General features: G+C 36.9%; 1 protein-coding gene across 2 annotated transcripts in view; it reads right to left on the bottom strand.

The window, feature by feature from the left end:
* Positions 1 to 7,766, bottom strand: part of LOC136041944 (microtubule-associated proteins 1A/1B light chain 3C-like) — a gene marked incomplete at its 3' end in the record, with an annotated part of 29,620 nt that extends 21,854 nt beyond the window's left edge. For both annotated transcript variants that reach the window (XM_065726758.1, XM_065726757.1), the window contains 1 exon segment: positions 7,536 to 7,766. In XM_065726758.1, the coding sequence (XP_065582830.1) occupies positions 7,536 to 7,599 (64 nt within the window). In that variant the 5' untranslated portion in view covers positions 7,600 to 7,766.
* Between the last annotated feature and the right edge of the window lie 7,746 nt (positions 7,767 to 15,512).

The raw sequence follows: 15,512 nt of genomic DNA, 5'->3' as shown, positions 1-15,512 counted from the left end.
GATCCGATCACCCACTCGTAAGTTATAAATACCTAATTTTTTCTAATTTTTCCTCTCCCTTTAGCCCCCCAGATGGTCAAATCTGGGAAAACGACTTTATCAAGTCAAATTGTGCAGCTCCCTGACACGCCTATCAATTTTCATCGTCCTAGCACGTCCAGAGGCACCAAACTCGCCAAGTCACTGAACCCCTCCCCCCAACTCCCCCAAAGAGAGCGAATCCAGTACGATTCTGTCAATCACGTATCAAGGACATTTGTTTATTCTATCCACCAAGCTTCATCCCGATTCCTACACTCCAAGTGTTTTTCCAAGATTTCCCCCTCCAACTCCCCCCAATGTCAAACGATCTGGTCGGGATTTGGACTATGAGGTCTGAGACATGAATTCTTTCTAAAAATCAAATTTCATTAAGATCCGATCATCTATTCGTAAGATAAAAATACCCCAATTTTTACGTTTTCCAAGAATTCCGGTCTCCCCCTCCAACTCCCCCCAACGTCACATGATCTGGTCGGAATTTAAAATAAGAACTTTAAAGCATAAGATCCTTCTAAATATCAAATTTCATTAAGATCTGGTCACCCTTTCGTAAGTTACAAATACCTCAATTTTCAAAATTATCCCCCCCCTCCAATTCCACCAAAGAGAGCATATACGGTCTGGTTATGTCAGTCACGTATCTTACAGGTTTTTATTCTTCCCATCCAGTTTCATCCTGATCTCACCGCTTTAAGTATTTTCTAAGATTTCCGCCCCCCCTCCCCCCAATTACGCTTGATCCGGTTGAGATTTAAAATAAAAGATCTGAGTTACGAGGTCCTTCTAAATATGAAGTTTCATGAAGAACCGATCACTCCTTCGTAAGTTAAAAATACGTCATTTTTTCTTATGTTTCAGAATTAACCCCCCCCCCCCAATAGATCGGATCCGTTCCAATTATGTAAATCACGTATGTAAGGCTTCTGCTTATTTTTCCCACCAAGTTTCATCCCGATCCCTCCAATCTAAGCGTTTTTCATGATTTTAGGTTCCCCCACCCCAAACTTCCCCCAACGTCACCAGATCCAGTCAGGATTTAAAATAAGAGCTTTGAGACACGATATCCCTCTAAATATCAAATTTCATTGAGATCCGATAACCCGTTCGTAAGTTAAAAATACCTCATTTTTTCTAATTTTTCAGAATTAACCCCTCCCCCAACTACCCCAAAGAGAGCGGATCCGTTCCGGTTATGTCAATCATGTATCTAGGACTCGTGATTATTTTTTCCACCAAGTTTCAACCCAATCCCTCCACTCTAAGTGTTTTTCAAGTTTTAGGTTTCCCTCTCCCAACTAAAGCCCCCCCCCAAAGTCACCAGATCTGGTCGGGTTTAAAATAAGAGCTCTGAGCCACGATATCCTTCTAAATATACAATTTCATTGAGATTCGATCACCTGTTCGTAAGTTAAAAATACCTCATTTTTTCTAATTTTTCAGAAATAACCCCCCCCCCCACCAACTATCCCAAAGAGAGCGGATCCGTTCCGTTTATGTCAATCATGTATCTAGCACTTGTGTTTATTTTTCCCACCAAGTTTCATCCCGATCCCTCCACTCTAAGTGTTTTCCAAGTTTTAGGTTTCCCCCTCCCAACTCCCCCCCCCCATTTCACCAGATCCGGTCGGGATTTAAAATAAGAGCTTTGAGACACGATATCCCTCTAAATATCAAATTTCATTGAGATCCGATAACCCGTTCGTAAGTTAAAAATACCTCATTTTTTCTAATTTTTCAGAATTAACCCCTCCCCCAACTACCCCAAAGAGAGCGGATCCGTTCCGGTTATGTCAATCATGTATCTAGGACTCGTGATTATTTTTTCCACCAAGTTTCAACCCAATCCCTCCACTCTAAGTGTTTTTCAAGTTTTAGGTTTCCCCCTCCCAACTAAAGCCCCCCCCCCAAAGTCACCAGATCTGGTCGGGTTTAAAATAAGAGCTCTGAGCCACGATATCCTTCTAAATATACAATTTCATTGAGATTCGATCACCTGTTCGTAAGTTAAAAATACCTCATTTTTTCTAATTTTTCAGAAATAACCCCCCCCCCACCAACTATCCCAAAGAGAGCGGATCCGTTCCGTTTATGTCAATCATGTATCTAGCACTTGTGTTTATTTTTCCCACCAAGTTTCATCCCGATCCCTCCACTCTAAGTGTTTTCCAAGTTTTAGGTTTCCCCCTCCCAACTCCCCCCCCCCCATTTCACCAGATCCGGTCGGGATTTAAAATAAGAGCTCTGAGACACAATATCATTCCAAACATCAAATTTCATAAAGATCCCATCACCCATTCATAAGTTAAATTACTTCATTTTTTCTATTTTTTCCGAATTAACCGCCCCCCCCCCAGATGGTCAAATTGGGAAAACTACTATTTCTAATTTAAGCTGGTCCCGTCCCTGATACGCCTGCCAAATTTCATCGTCCTAGCTTACTTGGAAGTGCCTAAAGTAGCAAAACCGGGACCGATAGACAGAAAGACAGACCGACAGAATTGGCGATTGCTATATGTCACTTGGTTAATACCAAGTGCCATAAAAAGCGGAAAAAACAGGGGTTCGTTCCACTTCCTAATGTTTGTCAAATTTGTTGATATTCAAGTTTCTTTTACTTTCTAAAATCTATCAGTTCAAGATCAGATTATCTTGTTTTAAAACTTTCATAAGTGGATATGAATACACCCTCTACATTTTATTCCAGAAACATTTTTTTTTTTTTTTAATTAATTAGGTTTGGAGTTGGAAGAAAATTTATGAGGAATCAATAATGTCATTAGTAATGTGAGGAACCATATCATTCAATTATCTTCGTTAAATATAAAAGTTTATGGTAACACAGCAGAAGAAAAGGAGAAATTAACATGTGAAAGGCTAGTTGTATTTAAGGAGTATTTCCTGGTAAAGAACAGAGCCTAGAAAGATACTTGTGAAAACCGTAAATCATTGAAATATTTCTAAATATCTAAATATCTCTGGCATGGATTGTCCCAAGCCTTAGACCTGTGTATTTAATATGTTTTGTGTAAAGTTTTGAATTTAACCTAGTAGCGTCTTAGTTAAGTATGGTAATTTGACCATACTTAACCAAACAATATGTTAACGTATCTTCTTTTCTGCTTGAAGAAAATGTATCATTAAAGACTTAGGGCAGCAACATGTCACCTTTGCTTTTTTTCAATGAGTGTTCAGTACACATAACAAAATAATTTTCCAGAACATGTGTTCAGATATCTTGAAAACACATTTATGCTTGTTTTTCAAAAATGTTCCAACATCCTTTTCCCCTGAAGGATATTACATGCACCTTAACTCCGTGGGTGTAGCAACCCCTTTTACCCCCCAATAAAAATGCTGGACCTACACTACTGCCAGTTATTAAGAATATGTAAGAAATTTTTTTTCAGAATCTGTAGTTCACCTTCATGATCAAAATTGCTTATGGCTTTACGGGTATTAATCTTTTGGTCAAGGGTATTTTCGGTTACCTTTGAACAAATTACAAAATTATTGTAGACCTAAGCAGCAGTGGCAGATTCAGGTGGGGGCGTCCCCCCCTAACGTAGTGGTGGATTTGGGGATAACATCATGTTGCCATATTAAATATCATATTTTTCGTAGAGGGTGAACAGCTTTTCATTTTTTTTATGGCGGGGTGGTTTCTATAACTTACTGTTTTTTGTAATAATATTTTTACATCATTTTAATTTCAACAGATTTATTAGAAATTCAACCCTCAACAGATTTTAGATTAAATTTACGACCATTTCCACAACCTACTTACGGCGTATAATCATTGAGGTGCCCTTTAAATTGCTGGTATTTCTTTGTTTGCACCCCCTGCTAAAAAAAATCCTGGATCCGCCCCTACTAAGCAGGGGCATCATATTTGGCGGGAGGGGGACGCTCCCATCAAATGTTTTCAGACAATTGATAAGACTCTGGCGTGAAGCACCACTATTTACTGGCTATTTTTTTATTATGGTAAATGGCCCGGGCCGAGTGGGTTGGTGCGCTGGATTCGGGATCCTTTGTCTGAGAGGACGCAAGGTTCGAATCCCAGTGTACCCAATTGTTTAGTTTGGGACGGGGGTCAGTGGCGTGACCCTGTAAGCTTAGCCAGAGTCGACCCAGCTCTAAATGGGTACCTGGAGAAATCTGGGGAAGGTAAACAGGAAGGGTGTGCGAAAGCACAGGTTGGCTGGCCCCCAACCCCCCATTGCACCTCCTGGCTGAAGTGCCAAGAAACGGAGATCAGCACCGCCGGTACGGACTGTAAAGTCTAATGTCGTATCCTTTACCTCTTACCTTTTTTTTTATGGTAAATGGGTTTATGGAAATATATGATGCAAAATCAATCGAAAGAAGATCATTATCAGTCAACAAAGAAAAAAATGAAGTAATTTTGATAGCAATACCCTCCAAATCAGTCGCTAAAAATGAATAGCGAGTCGGTAAAATTCATTGCCCCCCCCCAACATTGTGGCTAGTGACGCCTCTGAGCTTAACTTGTTTTAATTTAATTTTCTTTTAGAGAAGGAATATATTGGTAATTAACAGATTACTATATAAAATTCTTGAGGAAATTTATGCTTTAGTTTTTTGTTCTTTGTAATATTAAATAAAAAAAACTAGTTTTTTTAACTGAAAGTAAGGCGCGACATTAAAACTTAAAACGAACAGAAATTACTCCGTATATAAAATGGGTTGTCCTCTCCTCAACGCCTCGCTCTTTACGCTAAAGTTTTTAATTGTTTAAAAAGTAGAGTCAATCTTTAGTGTAAAGAGCGAGGGATTGCGGAGGGGACAACCCATTTCATATACGGAGTAATTTCTGTTCGTTTTAAGCTTTAATGTCGCTCCTTACTTTCAGGTGAAAAAACTGTTTTTTTATATTTAATTTCTGAACTTTTTTGAACTAATGCATGTTTGATTTTGGCTCTCCGCAATGGCTGATTTTGGCTGAAATTTGCATATTAAATCCTTTTTTTGGCTAAATGGCTTTCTCTTAATTTTGATCAGAAGATTTTGAGAAATAAGGGGTGGGGATGGAGGCGTAGTTGCCCTCCAATTTTTCGGTTACTTAAAAAGGCAACTAGAACTTTTAATTTTTAACGAACGTTTGTATTAGTAAAAAAAAACGTAACTTAAGAATTAACTTACGTAACAAACTTTTGTATTCTAATATTTTTATTATGTATATGAGGGGTTATGTCCCCTCGTTAATACCTAGCTCTTTACACTAAATCTTAAGTTTTGTCCCAATTCTTTAAGAATGACCCCCTAAATCAGAAAGGCCGTAGAATAAATAGTTAAAATTACTAAAAATACTTTAGCATAAAGAGCGAGGTATTTATCTCCTCCTAAATACCTCGCTCTTTATGCTAAAGTATTTTTATAACCCCTCATATTCTTAATAATCTCTGTTTTATTAAGTTTTAATGCTACTCCTTACTTTCAATTCATGTTTTTTTTCATTGTTTTTTTTTTAATATTAATGCTAGAAAATCCTGCGCCCTTTTCATTGAATTTCTCTTCCCCCATGACATATTCCTCCAAGGAAAGATCCTCCCACATAGCCCCCTCCCCTCAACCCTACCCTCCAAACCAAAAAAAAATCCCCCTGAAAACGTCTGTACACTTCCAAATAACCATTACTGTATGTTAACACTGGTCAAAGTTTGAGCTTGCAGCCCCTCCCTCAGGGACTGCGGGGGAGTAAGTCATCCCCAAAGACATAGTTATTATGGTTTTCGAAGATGCGGAACAAAATGGCTCTCAAAATTTTGATCCTTTGACTTTGGGAAAAAAATGAGCGTGGGAGGGGGCCTAGGTGCCCTCCAATTTTTGGGACACTTAAAAAGGGCACTCGAACTTTTACTTTCCGTTAGAATGAGCCGTCTTGCGACATTCTAGAACCACTTGGTCGATACAATGAACCCTGGGAAAAAAAAAAAAAAAATTAACACGCACCCGTGATCTGTCTTCTGGCAAAAAATACGAAATTCCACATTTTTGTAGATAGGAGCTAGAAATTTTTGCTATGTGGTTCTCTGATACGCTGAATGCGATGGTATGATTTTCGTTAAGATTCTATGTCTTTTAGGGGGTGTTTCCCCCTATTTTCCAAAATAAGGTAAATTTTCTCAGGCTCGTAACTTTTGATTACAAAGACTAAATTTGTTGAAACTTATATATTTAAAATCAGCATGAAAATCCGATTCTTTTGATGTATCTTTTAGCATCAAAATTCCGATTTTTAGAGTTTCGTTTACTATTGAGCCGCGTCGCTCCTTACGACAGTTCGTTACCACGAACTGTTTGATAATGAGTTCTGGGCGGCCTGCTTTCCATAATTCTTTGTTTTAGTTTCCATAATTTTGTAACCAATAACCCTACATTTGGAGAAAATTTTGCATGGAGAGTCTAATACTTAGTGTATTACTTTTTTTGGTAAAATTCTAGTTAATTGACTTCTTGCTATCTCAGAAAGCGTTTAGGTTAGAAAAATGAAACTTTCAGGGATGGGTCTACAGGCTAAAGTATGTCCCGGGAAGGAATTTTGAAGTACCTACCTCCACTCCTTCAACCTCTGGAGGGCCCCGAAATTTGCCTACATGACAGGTCTATACCCATTGATATTTTGATAAAACAACATTTTACCTTAATTTCAGTTACTAGTTGATTTTTTTCTGCCTTTAGTTCTGAAAATGCAATTCTTGTTATTTGAGTAGAATTTTGAGCTATATCAAAGTTTTTTTTTCCAAATTTAGGAAATGTATTTGCATATCTTTAAAACCTTATAAAATAGAATTGAGCAAAGTTATAAAGCTGAAAACAATTTTGTTGTACTTTAATTAAGCGGAAGATCTATTTTGTCAGGTTTCACTTTTATAACACATATTTTTAAAGGTCATCAAAGGTCAGGGCCCTCTAGAGGGAGAAGGAGTGTAGGTAGTTGCTTCAAAATACCTTCCCGGGGTATAACTTAGTCTGTAGATTCATCCCTGAAAGTTTCATTTTCCTAAACTAAACCCTTTCTGAGATAGCAAGAAGTCAATTAACTAGAATTTTACCCTTTTTCCTTATCTGATTTGTGGGTATATGTCTAGAGAAGGAAAAATGTTGGTAAAATTCTAGTTAATTGACTTTGTCTTATAGGCAACATAAACTAACCAAGTAACATTTTTGTCCACCAAAGACTGAGTTTAAAGCTGACTACCAAGTTGTACCCCAATTTTTGTTCAATAGAATTATAAACTATCATCAACGAGATATTCGACCAGAAAGCCTTATATTTTCAAAGAATTACACTATCCAGCTTGTTAAATTCCCGATCCACTCTCCCATGGCCTCACTCCAGCTTAGTCCTAATTTTTCCCGAATTTCTCGGTAGCCCTTATTCAAATCCCCCCTCCTCCAAAAAAATTATTATCGCTTATTTTATCATCGCTCCCTCATTTTTACCAAATTAAAAAAAAGGCAAATCTTACCAAAGGTTTTTCTTTCCTTGAAGCTAACATTCATATTGTGGTTATTGTCTCGAAACAATCCCATGATGTGTTCTAGCGACGATAAACTAGAGCTAGAACTTTCATCTGATAGACTATTTGACCATTTACGTCGTGACACAACTCCTTGAACTATGATGGTCGCCAGTTAGTATCTATTTAAACTTGCTTTAATCCTCTTTATTCAGTTGCTAACCGCAAAATGATAAGTTTCGCCCCTTGGCATGAGAACTTTTTATAAATGATTTCCTATTGGTTGAATACTGGGAGGGAGATTTCGTCATTTTGAAGAAAAGATTATATGTAAATTTGCATTAATCCACCTGTAACATGAAAATTCAGAGGCTATGTAGTGACATAATCAAGAGAAGGTAACTGCAGGGGGAGGATCAAATTCTAATCAAACTTCAAGGATTGGGTAGCATTTATAATAGGTATAGAAGAAAGTTTTGAGGTAAAATTCTAGTTGATTGACTTCTTGCTATCTCAGAAAGGGTTTAGGCTAGGAAAATGAAACTTTCAGGTATGGGTCTACAGACTAAAATGTGTCACGGGAAGATATTTTGAAGCAACTACCTCTACTCCTTCTCCCTCTACAGGGCCCTGACCTTTAAAAATATATGTGTTATAAAAGGGAAACCTTGCAAAATAGATCTTCTGCTTAATTGAAGTACAACAAAATTATTTTCAGCTTCATAACTTTACTCAATTCCATTTTATAAGGTTTTAAAGATATGCCAATACTTTTCCTAAATTTTGAAAAAAGCATTGATGTGGCTCAAAATTCTACTCAAATAACAGGAATTGTATTTTCAGAACTAAAGGCAGAGAAAAATCAAGTAGTAACTTAAAATTAAGGTAAATGTTCTTTTGTCAAAATTTCAATAGGTCATGCAGACAAATTTCAGGGCCCTCTAGAGGGAGAAGAAATGGAGGTGGGTACTTTAAAATACCTTTCCAGGACATACTTCAGCCTGTAGACCCATCCCTGAAAGTTTCATTTTCCTAATCTAAACCCTTTCCAAGATAGCAAGAAGGCAATTAACTAGAATTTTACCAAAATAAATAAATCAGGGAACAAAAAAAAATGCTTTTTAATGAAGTATAACTATAATAAAATTAAATGAGTACACGACTCGGCACTATATACATAAACCAAGTAAGGCAAGAATATTATCAGGACCAGATTGAATAGGTGAGGGGCCCAATTGTTTTTCTTATGAGGAGCCTTCTCTATATATTGAGCATTTAAATAAAACATACCTGCATAATAGTTTACGTCCCTAAAGTAGTCCAAGTAAGTAATGCAAAATTTCTCTAATATAGGACTACCCCGATTAAATTGAGTAATTTGACATGAACTTTTACGGGTATCAGTTTTCTATATTATAAATTGTATATTATATAACAATAAAGCATTAATAAATCTCATCCAGCAATACAAACTTATAAGAAATATATTTATAGTTTTAATTTTTGAATTAACAAAAAGAATACCTTTTTCCATCTACACCTCGATACCTAATACCAAAACCAAAATAGTCAATAAAGCAGAGTCAGAGGCGTATCTAAGACTTCTGTTCAGGGTAGGGGGACTATCAAGGAATGAAAAAAGGGAGGTACCTCCTGTGGCATTGTTTAACGATCTCAATTAACAGTTTTTTACCCGCATATTTTAGACTAATTTGCGAGTCGATTACATATTTTTAAGGTTTTTAGGATAAATAATTCTTTTATCTACATCTTTATGCAACTTGCGAGTGGAGTTATGATATTTCAAATGGCTGAATTCCAATGGCGTAGTCAGGATTTACTTTGAATGGTGCCTAACTCTGGCACTTTCACAGGATAGCCTAGGAGCATGTGCCTGCCAAAAAAAATTTGAGATTTAAACTATTTTCCCCATAGGTATGTTTCTCAAGTAATTCAGAAAAGTAAGGTATTTTTATTCAAACCTGTACCCAAAGCCCTCCTCTTCGAAATTTGCCATATGCTCCTTAGATAAATCCTCCTTTTTCTTTTTCGTATTACAAGTTTTCTTACAATGAAAACATATTCAAACCCATGAATATACGCAAGATTTTTTTTACGAGGAGGGGGGGATGATAATAGTAAACAATCTCGAGGGGTCATAAAAAAAATAAAATATTTGAAAATTTGAATAAAAAGTGCCCAAAATTACAAGAATATTAAAGGTTTCGGAGGGGGCTTAATCCAAGTTACCCTTCCCTCGAAACTGCATAAATATTTCATCATGCCACCTGAATTTAAAACCGACAGAAAAGAGTTTTTAACATTTCTATAAAAAAAAAGTAAAGAATGATTTCAAAACCTAAACCGAGTAAAAATAAGTCTAGTAAAAACGAATAGATATTAAAATGCACTACATCTATGTTGCATGGGCAACGTGAGGTGTTTCGGCGACCTTTGTTCGGCTTTGCTCAGTAAAGTGTTGCGAGAGCAACACTTTGGTTTTGTTTCCTCTCTTCGATTAAACGCTGAAGTTGTTAATCTATAAGGATCTTAAAATAAATATTAGGTACACCAACTCGCAAAAGTTGCGAACCCCTCATTGCCTTTGCTTAAAAAAGAGGCATGTCTGATACCATTTCTCTATCGCAATCACATGTGCAAAAAAAACGACAGATTAACTCAGCTGAAATCACGAACAGAAATGGGTAGAGACAATAGATTTTTGGCCCCAGGCAAGAGTTCTAAGAAGCTTTCCAAAATACAAAGTCAGATTCATCAATTCTGCCTAAGGTCCACACTTTCCGTAAAAACTGCACAGGTTAGACCCTTACCACTTTCTAGGAATAAGCCTAAATCGCGGTGCTAGGAACAAAAAAAAAAAACAAAAAAAAAACAAGACAAAACCAAAGTGTTGCTCTCGCACCACAATGATGAAATTGAATTTAATCAAGCATGGATTGTTATGAATGGATAAATGAAATCTAAAATGAACACAAATTAAATGAATCAGGTTAAAATTGGAACATGATAAATTATTACAAGAGTCAGGCTGCCACCCCCTCAAGCCCTTCAAAATCTGTATTGTTTATTTCTATATTTCATGTCTTGTATTAATAACAATTGATATCGGGACTTGTGAGACAAATGAGTTGCTTTATAAATGAGTTTTTTTTTAATGTTGCTTCATGATTTTTGGTTACTAAGTTTTTTTTTGGTTGAGGTGTTAGAGGCAATAATCACTGTTTGTTCTCAGCTTTCATTTTCGCTCTTTACTTTCACCAGACATTTTTTTTCTTTTGTTAACAAAGTTTAAGGTTCCACTATAATATTGAAGAGGATTCTTGTGTTGAGTCCAAATATGTAATACAAATTCAACCGTCAGTCAAGTGTTTTACATTATGAATTTCTTGCTCTTTCTATACATATTTTGAAGCTAATAACTTAATATATGTAACGCAAAACTGTAGTTTTTAGACGAAAATCTGATTAATGCTTTAATTAAGGTGAAATATCCATAGGGAATTTTTTTTTATTGTATTTATAGAATAAAATAAATAAAATCAAAATGGGAAAATTTGACAAAAAAAACGATACTCGTCTGTTAAACAGAATATCCTCAAAAAGTTAGATAATCATAATGAAATACTTCTGTTGATACAATGCTTTAGTTTATATAATAATTTAAGTTGGGTTATAAATATGCAAATTAGGGGGAGGGGTAAAGTAACCTAACCTAACCCTCAACCTCTCCTGATGTGTAAATATACACCCCAAATCATACAAGTCCAATGCATTCTGTGAAGCGTCATTTATCTTTGTAGGTATGAAACCGGTTTTATTTAATGTTACATTCAGCAAAATACACGTAATGCTTGACAATGTTCAATCTAACAGACAAATACCCCCAAAAAAAAAATTGAAAGAATGATATGTAAAAGTAAAAGTTTTTTTTTTAGCTAGGACTAAATTCTAAATTAGGAAACAAAACGTGAAGAGGAAAAGTGGTGGTTACTGCCTCTCTTCTGACCCGGGCAAAACTTTGATTAGCCCCCCCCCCCATTGTGTCATAAAAATTTTCAGTTCAAAATTTAACAAAGCTTTTATTCATTAACAAAATTTTCCATTTATTTATATCTGACTTTTCTTACTTTAGCCTCTGCAAAACTGTTAATTATTTTGTCGTAAATAATTGCTTCAATTTCTTCGAGTTTTAAAATTAATTAAAGTTGGTCTTGTCACTTTTATTTTCAAGGAATGGAGCTGCAGATATGGAAGAAATGAAAATTTTGGATTCAATTTGCTTGTACTTAGTGCTATGTACGCCCTCCACTTTATATTAATAAAATTAAAGTTCCAAAAATTATAAATGGTTATAACCGTTATATTATTTGTTTAACATTTTGCACCTCTAGAATCTCTGTGCCCAGGGCAAGTGATCACTCTGCCCCCCCCCCTAAAACCTCCTCTGGGTCAAGCTCCGTACCCCCCTGGATACGGCCTTGGCTCGCATTATTATAGTTAGATGATATGTTGTATCTTGCCTTTAAAATTTTTCAGTTTTTCTTAAATAATTTTCACTTGATTTGGGAATATTGGCTCCCTCTTTGCCCTCCCTTAGGATGTGACGAAATTACAACCCTGCAAGAGAGTGGGGCTGAACTGTATCAAACTGTATCAAATATTCAAATAAAGCTTATTATTTTATATACAGTCAGTGAAAGGAGTGCCGTAACCTTTTGGAAATGTGCTTTCTTATTCTTTTCTTATCTTTGCACATATTAAGGCAACTTGAAGGGTGACAAAAGGAAGAATTAATGCGTAATAAAAAAAAATACATGTATTGCGTAATTGCAGACAAAGAAATTACGAAACATAAACAGCTGATGAATCAATTAAATAAAACAAGAGCTCATATGGCACTTGTGACGACGCAAGATGAGCTAAGAGCCAAGAGCTCATACGGTATGAGCTCTAGCAAAATCCTAAGAATCAATGGATTGATTTAAAAGGAAAATCAGAGGCTTAATGCCGGTCAGGATTTAAAATAAGAGCTCTGAGTCACGATGTCCTTCTAAATATCAAAATTCATTAAGATCCGGTCACCCACTCGTAAGTTATAATACCTAATTTTTCCTCTCCCTTTGGCCCCCCAGATGGTCAAATCTGGGAAAACGACTTTATCAAGTCAATTTGTGCAGCTCTCTGACAAACCTACCAATTTTCATCGTCCTAGCACGTCCAGAAGCACCGAAAACGCCAAATCACTGAACCCCTCCTCCCAAATCCCCCAAAAAGAGCGAATCCAGTACGGTTACGTCAATCACGTATCAAGGACATTTACTTATTCTATCCACCAAGCTTCATCCCGATTCCTCCACTCCAAGTATTTTCCAAGATTTCCCCCTCCAACTCCCCCCAATGTCGAAAGATCTGGTCGGGATTTGAAATAAGAGCTCTGAGACATGAATTCCTTCTAAATATCAAATTTAATTAAGATCTGATCACCTATTCGTAAGATAAAAATACCCCAATTTTCACGTTTTCCAAGAATTCCGGTTTCCCCCTCCAACTTCCCCCAATGTCACAGGATCTGGTCGGAATTTAAAAGTAGAGCTTTAAAGCACAAGATCCTTCTAAATATCAAATTTCATTAAGATCCGGTCACCCTTTCATAAGTTACAAATACCTTAATTTTCAAAATAACCCCCCCCCCTCCCCCCAACTCCACCAAAGACAGCAGATCCGGTCCGGTTATGTCAGTCACGTATCTTAGACAGGTTTTTATTCTTCCCATCCAGTTTCATCCTCATCTCTCCGCTTTAAGTATTTTCTAAGATTCCCCCCCCAACCCCCCCCCCCCCCCCAATGACGCTGGATCCGGTTGAGATTTTAAAATAAGAGATCTGAGTTACGAGGTCCTTAAGAATATGAAGTTTCATGAAGATCCGATCACTGCTTTGTAAGTTAAAAATATGTCATTTTTCTAATTTTTCAGAATTAACCCCCCCCCCAATAGAGCGGATCCGTTCCAATTATGTAAATCACGTATCTAAGACTTCTGCTTATTTTTCACTCCAAGTTTCGTCCCGATCCTTCCAATTTAAGCATTTTCCATTATTTTAGGTTCCCCCACCCCAAACTTCCCCCCCCCCCAATGTCACCAGATCTGGTCGGCATTTAAAATAAGAGCTTTGAGACACGATATCCTTCAAAATACATTAAATTTCATTGAGATCCGATCACACGTTCGTAAGCTAAAAATACCTAATTTTTTTCTAATTTTTCAGAATTAACCCCCCCCCCAATAGAGCAGATCCGTTCCAATTATGTAAATCACGTATCTAAGACTTCTGCTTATTTTTCCCACCAAGTTTCATCCCGATCCCTCCAATTTAAGCGTTTTCCATGATTTTAGGTTCCCCCACCCCAAACTCCCCCCAATGTCACCAGATCCGGTCGGTATTTAAAATAACAGCTTTGAGACTTGATATCCTTCTAAATATCAAATTTCATTGAGATCCGATCACCCGTTCGTAAGTTAAAAATACCTCATTTTTTCTAATTTTCAGAATTAACCCCCCCCCCCCCAACTACCCCAAAGAGAGCGCATCTGCTCCAGTTATGTCAATCATGTATCTAGGACTTGTGCTTATTTTTCCTACCAAGTTTCATCCCGATCCCTCCACTCTAAGTGTTTTCCAATATTTTAGGTTCCCCCTCCCAACTCACCCACCCCCCCCCAGTGTCACTAGATCCGGTCGAGATTTAAAATAACAGCTGTGAGACACGATATCCTTCCAAACATCAAATTTCATTAAGATCTGATCAACCGTTCGTAAGTTAAAAATACTTCAATTTTTCTATTTTGTCGAATTAACGGGCCCCCCACTCCTCCCCAGATGGTCAAATCGAGAAAATGACTATTTTTAATTTAATTTGGTCCGGTTCCTCATACGCTTGCCAAATTTTATCGTCCTAGCTTACCTGGAAGTGCCTAAAGTAGCAAAACCAGGACCGACAGACAGACCGACAGACCGACAGAATTTGCGATTTCTACATGTCGCTTGGTTAATAACAAGTGCCATAAAAAATAAGCTTTTTTAACTGCAAGTAAGGAGCGACATTAAAAATTAAAACAAACAGAAATTATTCCGTATATGAAAGGGGTTGTCCCCTCCTCGACGCCTCGCTCTTTACGCTAAAGTTTGACTCTCTGTCCAACTCTACTTTTTAAAACAATAATAAAAAATAAACAAGAGCTAAGAGCTCATATGGCACTTGTGACGAGGCGAGAAGAGCTAAGAGCCAAGAGATCATATGGTATGAGCTCTAACAAAATTCTATGAATCAATAGATTGATTTAAAAAGGAAAATAAGAGGCTTAATACCGGTAAAGATTTAAAATAAGAGCTCTGAGTCACAAAGTCCTTCTAAATATCAAAATTCATTAAGATCCTATCACCCACTCGTAAGTTATAAATACCTAATTTTTTCTAATTTTTCCTCTCCCTCTTGCCCCCCAGATGGTCGAATCTGGGAAAACGACTTTATCAAGTCAAATTGTGCAGCTCCCTGACACGCCTACCAATTTTCATCGCCCTAGCATGTCCAGAAGCACCGAAATCGCCAAATCACTGAACCCCTCCCCCCAACTCCCCCAAAGAGAGCGAATCCAGTACGATTCTGTCAATCACGTATCAAGGACATATGTTTATTCTATCCACCAAGCTTCATCCCGATTCCTACACTCCAAGTGTATTTCCAAGATTTCCCCCTCCGAATCCCCACAATGTCAAAAGATCTGGTCGGGATTTGAAATAAGAGCTCTGAGACATGAATTCCTTCTAAAAATCAAATTTCATTACGATCCGATCATCTATTCGTAAGATATAAATACTCCAATTTTCTTGTTTTCCAAGAATTCCGGTTCCCCCCTCCAACTCCCCCGAATGTCACAGGATCTGGTCGGAATTTGAAATTAGAACT

The sequence above is a fragment of the Artemia franciscana genome, unplaced genomic scaffold (assembly GCF_032884065.1).
Source record: "Artemia franciscana unplaced genomic scaffold, ASM3288406v1 PGA_scaffold_51, whole genome shotgun sequence".
NCBI classification, from domain to species: Eukaryota; Metazoa; Arthropoda; class Branchiopoda; order Anostraca; family Artemiidae; genus Artemia; species Artemia franciscana.
This window is presented reverse-complemented; position numbering and strand designations above follow the sequence as displayed.